The 8934-nt window shown below is 42.1% G+C and overlaps 1 protein-coding gene across 4 annotated transcripts; it reads right to left on the reverse strand.

The window, feature by feature from the left end:
* Window positions 1-1674: 1674 nt before the first annotated feature.
* Window positions 1675-8506, reverse strand: ets2 (ETS proto-oncogene 2, transcription factor). Of its 4 annotated transcripts, none has more exons than XM_084698907.1 (10): window positions 8465-8506; window positions 6976-7045; window positions 5543-5663; window positions 5018-5137; window positions 4493-4693; window positions 4282-4356; window positions 3923-4123; window positions 3411-3662; window positions 3070-3188; window positions 1675-2932 (listed from the first exon to the last, which is right to left on the reverse strand). In XM_084698907.1, exons 2-10 carry the CDS (start codon window positions 7036-7038, stop codon window positions 2717-2719), a joined length of 1368 nt encoding a protein of 455 aa, XP_084555033.1. In that variant the 5' UTR covers window positions 7039-7045; window positions 8465-8506; the 3' UTR covers window positions 1675-2716. The 4 variants fall into 4 exon arrangements, with proteins under 4 accessions (XP_084555033.1, XP_084555032.1, XP_084555031.1 ...); XM_084698906.1 differs by lacking the exon at window positions 8465-8506 and adding an exon at window positions 8372-8438; XM_084698905.1 differs by lacking the exon at window positions 8465-8506 and adding an exon at window positions 7868-8087.
* Window positions 8507-8934: the final 428 nt, after the last annotated feature.

Raw genomic sequence — 8934 nt, forward strand, 5'->3', positions numbered from 1 at the left:
ACGTGCGTTGATGGGTAGCCAGTGGAGAGAGATGAAGAGCGGGGTAACATGGGAGCGTCTGGGTAGATTGTAGACCAGGCAGGCCGCTGCGTTCTGAATCCTCTGAAGAGGGCGGGTTGCACATGCTGGGAGACCAGCGAGCAGTAAGTTACAGTAGTCCAACTTGGAGAGGACCAGTGCTTGGACTAGCAGCTGGGTGGAGTGCTCAGACAGGTATCTCCGGATGTTGTAGAGGGTGAATCTACACGACCGGTAACTGCAGCAATGTGGGCCGTGAGGGAGAGCTCGTCATCCATGGTAACCCCAAGGTTCCTGGCAGAGGATGAAGGGGTCACCGTCGTAGATCCCAGGGTGATTGACAGATCGTGGGAGATGGAGGGTTTAGCCGGGATGATGAGAAGTTCTGTTTTGGCGAGGTTCATCTGGAGGTGGTGCTCGGTCATCCAGGCGGAGATGTTTGTGAGGCAGGCCTCAATCCTAGATGAGATCCCCGGATCAGTCGGGGGGAACGACAGGTACAGCTGCATGTCGTCAGTGTAGCAGTGGTAGGAGACGCCATGGGAGGTGATGATTGGTCCAAGTGAGGTGGTGTACAGAGAGAAGAGGAGGGGTCCAAGGACGGAGCCCTGTAGGACACCATTGGAGAGCTGGCGAGGGCCTGACAGTTTGCGTCCCCAGGACACCTGGTAGGATCTTCCCGACAGGTAGGATGAGATTCACTGGAGTGCAGTGCCAGTGAAGGTCAGAAAGTCCAGAGAGCAGGTTCTGGTGGTTAACTGTATCAAACGCTGCAGAAAGGTCCAACAGAATGATGACGGATGACCTGGAAGCTGCTCTGGCAGACTGGAGGGCAGTGGTGACTGAAAGGACGGCAGTCTCTGTACTCTCTAGCTTCAGACCACAATCTCCTATGTCAAAATAGTCAAAATAGGACTGAATTACAGCTGTTTAAACTTGGGCCAAATCTGACAACCTTTTGCCACAGGAAAAACTGCTCATATTTTTACCCAGTAACTGAATTTGGTGATTTCTAGCACTGAGAATACCTCACTAGGATAAGTTGGTGTCATGGCAAGGGCAACGTCAGAGGTGGGAATCCAGCCAAAGCCGACGAGCCTGTCATGTCACTGATTAACTGTTTAGCGAGACTGTAACCCACTGCAAAGGAAGCCAGGTACACCGCAATCGCTAGCTACCTGTAATCTAGCTTTGTATAGTCACACAAACCTCACACAAACTATCAAAATGATTTTAGATTTTCGAAACCATTTGTCCTGTACAGCCTATTGAAATCGGCAGCAGAGCCGCCAAACAGAAAGTTGAGTCGTATCTCAGCAAATCTTTGATGGATTCACGCCAAACTTGCGTGTACTCAAAACCCTCTTCTGAGGATGTCTAAAGTTTCTTCTGGGTCATCTGACCTGCTTGGCCACCCCATTACAGCTTGTAGCTATATATTGTGTTATGACCATTTGTGTCTCGTTGTCAAGTGCAAAACCTTTTGCATTGCAAAAAGAAAGTACATTTTGGCTGAATTTCACCACTTTTGCTCTGGAGGACATTTTCTGTGGATCTTAGGTTGGCAAGTCTTGTTATTTATTGCTGATTCCTAATTGCTTGCTAATAATTCTCTTTTTTGGGGTTGAGTTTTTTTTAATAGATCATAACATCATATGAAAATAAAGCTTTTATTAAACTGAAATAATTCTGTCCTCACACAAACAACTTTTAAAGCCGATTTGAACTTTCTGCAGATATTCAGTGTATATTTGTTACAACAATAACAAAACAAATAGCAAAAAAAAACATACAACAAATTACAAATATGGTTAAGAATATATTATTTACAATACATTCACAAGTCGCTTTGGCCACATGGAATATATTTAGCAATCAAGGCACAAATTGTTCCCTTGATAGACCAGCTACAATCCAGACAAAATAAATTACTAATTCATTTTCTACACTCTTACATTCAATCTTTAAAGAATATGTGCCTTTTTTAAACCTTACGCATATCGCATAATACGAGACATTGAACAAGCTATCTCAAATGCGGCATCATATCTGGCATTCCACTTGAACAGTCGCAGGCTTGTCAGCAAAAACAATGCATTATAAAGCACTCTGAATAGTAGAAGGCAATATTAGCGTTTACATAAAGTCAGAAATACACATTCCGCTCCACACATTCCACAGGATCAAAGTCCTTTCTAAAGGCATGAGGGCCACAATTCCAAAACAATCTCCTTTGGTTATCCCCTATAACTCACAGTCAGTAAATATGCGCACATTTCAGAGGCTGTAAACTTTCTACATACATGTATGAGGCTTAACAAATCTTATTACGTTACATTGATCTCCTGTCCACTGAGACTGCTATAAGATTGCAAATGGATACAAATCATATCCATTAAAATTACATCTTGCAAAGTGGCCCTAAAAAGGAATGCTGGATTTCTAAATTGGCCTTCCTTTAACCACAAAGCCTGCACAACTATGCATGCTGTCCTAAAGAGCCAAGAAAGGGACTGCCTCTCCAAAACAGACCACATTCTGTCTGTACCTCAGTGTAGTGACAATGAGTGCTCAACAGTCACCTGCTCAGAGACTACAAATGACAGCCAGTTGGGCTGTACCATTAGCAACATAATGTATGGGTTAATGAAGCAACTCCATATCCAACCCTTTCCCCTTTAATACAAGTAGAGTTGATTCAGTCCTCAGTGTCAGGCTGGACTCCCAGCATGATATGGAGCTCCTCAGCAGAGTAACCCAGAAGGTTGTGGAGGTCGCATACAAAACGGTAGACATAACGTTTTCCCGAGGTCTTGTGGATAATGTTCTTGTCATAGTAGTAACGCAAGCCACGGCTCAACTTCTCGTAGTTCATCTTCGGTTTGTTTTTCCTTCGACCCCAGCGACGAGCAACCTGAAGGAGAGGAGAAGGAAGGGTCAAGCCACACAGTTTGTTTGGTCTGGTTAACTTGGGACATTTGCATTACTCCATGTAGTTAAGTGTACTACAAGAAACAGTTTATCAATGCATAAAGGACAAGAGAAACTCACCTCATCTGGGTCAATAAGTTTGAACTCCCAGCCATCTCCTGTCCAGCTAATGATGGACTGGCAGCCTTTATCTGTCAAGAGCTCCAAGAGGAACTGCCAAAGCTGGATGGGACCACTTCCTATAAAAGAGACATGGTCAGAGGGTCAAAATGTGTTAAATTAGGTATGTGATTAGGTCGGAGAATTTAATCAACCAAACTGTGTGAAAATGTCAAACTGAATCTAACAGAGCAACATACTGCAAGTTGGCAACCGGAGGGCTGAGGGTATTGGGATGGAATCAATTCCAATTGATGAGAATAATGCTAAACTTGTTAAAATAATCTGGCTTGTGAACTCACCAGTAAACCCTGCCAGGACGGCAGCTGGTATCACAGGCTTGCCCAGTTCCACCGGCTCATTCCTCTCTTGAATGTAGTCTTTGAAGGACAGGCCCTGCTTTCCCAGGTTCAGGGGCGTGTTGTTGTACTCATCGTCAAAGCTGTCCTGAGATGGGACCCGCTGGGTGTCCGCCAGAGATGAATGACTACCCCAGGAGCGCAGCCCCTCGAAGCTGTCCACACTCTCCAAGGAACTCTGGTCTTTAGACGAGACTGCAAGGACAAACAGAAGCAACGTTTAATAGCAGGCTACTAAAAACAAATCTTAAGTGTAAGCAAACCAATAATATGATTAAGAAGCATTGCTGACATGTGTACAGGCAACTTGTAAACAGGTAGAAAAGAGTAATTCTCTAACAACTTGCTAACTGTAAACTTATCAACTACTGCACCTGTTTTACCCATTGTTTTTGTATTATGTTTTTATATAATATTTTGTGCAAGTAAACAAACAAACTACTTGGCCTACTCACAAGATTTGGGAGTAGCGCTTGTCGTGGAGTATTCGGGGCTCTTAGTGATGTAGCTAACATTGACAGTGCTCAGCTGAGGCTTTGAGAACATGGAGAACTCCTGGTTTTGGAGCAAAACAGGCGTCTTATCAGTATTCTCAAACAGTTCCCTCAGAAGACTGCCCATGCACTCAGGCACCCGCATGGCACACTTGGTAAAGCCTGTGGAGGGCAAAACAGTAAGATATGAGCCAATCTCAAATTTATTTATGATATTATTTTTGAAGTGGAAAGTAAATTTCTTTTTTAATTTTGGCTTTGTGGACAGCTGTTTTTCATTTTCTGTTGATTTTGTAGTGTAGTGTATCCTGTTTACTTACCTGCAGAGCTCATCCAGTTATTAACTGAGGGGACAATACTGCTGATAGTTTTACAAGAATCCTTTTCCTGGCAGTCTGAAGTGAAGAAAATATGATTCATAAGTTATCTACATCAAGGTAACTAGTGCATATGGGTATTATACATTTGAAGTGTTTCGTATACAGATAGACCAAAACTTACAAACAAACCAAGATTCATTCCTGTTTTTACCTTTCATCATCTGCTCCAGGTGCTCCCACAGGATGTCACCAACAAAGTCGGGAGCTAGCTCCAGGAAATTGTCCTTGCCCAGGTCACACAGCTCCTGACCATTCATGTCAAACTTGAAGAAATTGACATTGGCCAGACTGAACTCACTGGCTGCCCAGTGGAGCCACTGAAGCACATGCTGCTTGGTCCACTTACGAGGATCTGAAAGGTGTAAGATATTTAGATAAATTACTACATTCAATTCTGTGAAGACATACCTACCTAAATACAAATATATACATTTTGGGTGGAGAAATTAGTTTCACAGCAGTGAAACACAAGAATAAATTGTAAAAGTATAACTATTTAAATTGAATCCTAAATAAAACTAAAACTGATGCAAAAAATATGCTTGATACAGTAGAAACCAGAAAATAAGCACAATGCGAGCCCTTTATATCAACTGGAAATACTATGTTCAGAGAGATATAGCGGATAAAAGAAAGGTTATCATATTATGGAAAAACAAGTGAGGAGGTGACTCACTGTTAGAGATTCCGCAGCAGCCCTGCACCTTGGAGAATCCACTAAAACTGTCCTTGAGTGCCTGACTCATCACTGCCTTGCTGCATGGGGTCAACAGAGGCACAGAGCAGGGGCCAAGGTCTGGGAGAGGACCAAAGCAAATGTAAGTTTGTTAAAAAATGAACGTGTTATCTCAACTGGCATTGTTTAAAATGTGGCACAGTATTTACTGTGACACAGACATTCAACTGGAATAAATACCAGTCTACAAAGAGTAATAGGACGTTATCAAATCATTAAAAAAACAGTATTACCTCTAGACTCAACAAGAACATAGCCATTGTATTATCTCACAGAATGTATCATAGTATTATAAGTGACTTCTAATCAATGACCCTTGATACACCATAGACTTTGTGTACAAAATGTCTGGTGAGTAACTGACTAAATGACTAGTCCAAGTTATGAAGTGTTTTGGTTTGGCCTGGAGTATGGTGTCATGAGGGGGTAACATGGCACTAGATACTAAGGTAAGGGGTGTGCTACCATGTGTGAGGGAGTCCATCCCAGAAGGAACCTCCTGGAGTGATTGGTCTTCATCTGAAGGCAGGAAGTACCCCGAGAACAGGGACATGGGGTCTTCAAACAGGTCAAATGCCGTCTGTCGCTGTGGATGGAAAAAAGCATTAAAAAAACCATATAGGGTTTGTTTTTAAAAGGCTTTAAAGATATCCTTTTACAAACATGTACAACCATGCACTCTAACTTTACCATATACTGTTCGGATGACCAGTTGTCAAAATAAGCCACAAACATATCCACATCACTTGTGAAAACCTCATTCACCTCTTCAGGGTCACACCACTATTATGCTAGATAAAGGCAAAAGATAACCAAACAGGCGCAGAAAAAAAATAATAATTGGGCACTCCCTTTCTTTAGAAGTAATCCGTCATTGCTAGTCAAACACTTAAATCCTTTCACATTCCACTCTGCCAGCCCTGGCCATGAACCACTGGGAAGAGGACGCCCAAATATGGTCTTTCCTGTTCTGAAGAAGCTCTCAAAGCTTCCCTTGAGGCAGCTGGCAGCGTTTCAGTGCAGAGGGTTCATAACACAGCGTGGGCGTCGTCTTGAAGAAGAAAAAAAAAAGCATTCTCTCTTGTACTCCATCGCCTTCCCCCCACCCTATATCCCTCCCTCTTCAAATCAGGTTGAGCAAACTAGCCTCTTCTTTAAAATTCGATTAACCAAGAGGGAGACATTTTTAGAACAGCTTTCTCTTTCTGTTCTGTGTCCTGTCTCTCTGTGTGTTACATACTCATGTTCTTGACATATTCCAAGTTTGAGCCTCACAATAAACTTTTTACAGATGATTGAGATTTGAATTAAGTCAACAAAAAAAATGTCATTGGATAATACCTTCTGCTCAGAGAATACAAAACAAACAAGTGAACTGAAATTGTCTCCAACAATGCATGTGACAGTCCAGTGACAAGTCAGTGTGACAGAGTAGCAAAAGGTTCAGTAAATGTAGCCCTCAAGGTTTGAAAGCTGCTCGCTCGCTCTGTTGCCAAGGGGACTAATTGAATTAGATGGAGTATAAGAGGAACATACTGAGCCTGTACTCGTTTTATATCAAATGCTTTGTCAGATTTAGTCAGTCGTGTTTGACAGTCTTGCTAAATCTTGTTTTCATGTTTTAGTCATTGTCAAATGTGTTCTGATTCAATGTAAGTATTGATAACTCTATCGGCTATCAGAAGTCATTGCAGCCATTAAATATTGGTTTGTTTCCAATGGCACTCTGTTTGAAGTACACAGCTTGTCTATGGATTTGGGGTACAGCAACATGGACATAATACTACAACTCTACTATGAATAATGAACTTGTCATACAACAGTTGACTGAAAAGTACATATCTGGCTAAAGCCTGGTTAGGTTGTGATTTTTCAACTTGGTTGACGAGTGGGCTCACCTTGAGGCTTGAGCGGAAGCCACTTGACAAGGGGGCTACCTGGTCCATGCTGAGGTCACACATCAGGAATCTAGAGGTGCATTCAACAGACAGGCCTGATTAGTAATTCATGCTGAATGTAACAATGATTACATCACAGACGGTAATATAGCTAGGTGTGACCTGAAATGTCACGAGAGATCCAGGTATGACATGGTCTCTCTATAATGTATCCATTGTCATTCCATTTCCAGTTATTCAGTAACCTAATCTGATTTAACATGAGGCACATTAATTTAAAGTCAATTACTTTCCAGATAATATTATCAGAAGTCAAGAATGAACACCTTTTATATTTCACACTATTTCTTATTACCTTATTTACATTATACACATTCATTATATTGTTGTAGCCTACATCAAATTGCTGGGTCGATTAAAAAACATTATTATGATTATATTACAGCTACAGATAAGATGCTTAATTCCCTCATTGGTCACAAGTTTAATGGATTCCCGAAATGACTCATCATACATCGTCAGTGGTGGGTGGTCCTTCACTATTAAATTAACAGCCTTAAATCTAATGTGTTCGTTAGATGATCCAAATACCCCAAATTACATTTGTAAAGTGTAGTGCTAAGTCCTTCATGAAAATATTGATTCTGTAATAGAATATTTGCTTCCAATAAGATGTTGTGGTAGGCTAATATGTGTAGAAGTATTGTTTACTCGTTTATATTTCATCTGTTATAATCCTGAACATGCCTGAAAACCAAACACGCCAATCGCATTTTAATACACGCATAGGCTACTTCAGTAAAACGCAAGGCCGACCAACAGCAACCGTGTTGAAATCAGAAATCTACCTGTTGAACTGATCGACTGCTTCAAGTATAGACTACACACGAACCGGCAATTTAGGCTTCTTTGTAATCCTTTAGGTTTTGGAAATATCGGCTTTGATCTTGTGTTGTTTTATTCCCTTTCCCAAACTACTGCACAATAAAAATAATCCAGTTTTATATCCTTGTTTGTTTTTCCTATGTGTACTTGTATGGGGTGTCTTGATGACTAAAAAGTGAGGTAAGGCAGGGTTTTTTGCTCTTTTCATAGTGTGTTGAGACGTCGTTGGTAGGCGGGGCGAGCAATAGCCCATGCCCTTCTGTGTTTCATCATGCACTGTGGAAAATACATTGTATTCAATATGCGAAAACGACTCATCCAGAGTTTCCCACACAGACTAATTCGTGGCGGTGCGCCACAGAACCAACACTGGCCGCCACTTCTTGCGTTTCGTTATTGTTATTAATGTTTTACACACACACACACGTTAGCAACGACGCATACGCCGTCACGAGCCCCGGCGTCATGAAGCCGACCAGCTAAATAGTTATTTAGCACTAGCGTTAGCTACCTGCACAACAGGGCTGCCAACTCTCACGCATCGACCATGAGACACGTGCATTTCACCCATTTCACAAGCCACACCTTACACCCTATTTCTTACGCTGAGAAGGCAACACCAACCAAGTAGTCTTGCTAACGTTGTAAACAGTAATGGACGAGGCGCAGGCACACGGAGTGAAAGCTCGTGTTGGGAGGGGGGCGCGGGGGGCTTGCTTTGTACGCAGCAACATTTTGGTTGGCGCCACCAAATCTCACTTCAAGGTTTTTTGGCATAGGCCTATATGCAGACATTGTTTACAATATTTTCAGGCTATCTTCAGTGCTGCTCAAGAAAAAAGACAGGGTCAGGGAAAGAAAGAGATAAATTCGTTAGGCATTGAAGAAAGAGTAGGAGAGGAGGACAGCATCTGAAATTCTGCTGTGAAAGAGCCAGCTGAAGCTACAGGTGAGATGTAGAAACAGGCAGGTAAGAAAGCAGGTCTCAGGACAAGGGAACTCATTTCAATTCTTCGGTTTCTGGCAGATAAGACTTGAATGGGAAGTGAATTTTGAATAGGGTGTTAAATGTGT

Source organism: Hypomesus nipponensis, chromosome 5 (assembly GCF_054491055.1).
Source record: "Hypomesus nipponensis isolate SF chromosome 5, ASM5449105v1, whole genome shotgun sequence".
Lineage (NCBI taxonomy): Eukaryota > Metazoa > Chordata > Actinopteri > Osmeriformes > Osmeridae > Hypomesus > Hypomesus nipponensis.

Coding starts and splice junctions, on each gene's coding strand:
- ets2 (XM_084698907.1), bottom strand. CDS start 7,038: ATGTGTGACCTCAGCATGGACCAGGTAGCCCCCTTGTCAAGTGGCTTC. Junction 5,664..6,975: donor GCTTCCGCTCAAGCCTCAAG/GTGAGCCCACTC, acceptor TTCCATCCACAG/CGACAGACGGCATTTGACCT. Junction 4,694..5,017: donor CTGCTGCGGAATCTCTAACA/GTGAGTCACCTC, acceptor TACACCTTTCAG/ATCCTCGTAAGTGGACCAAG.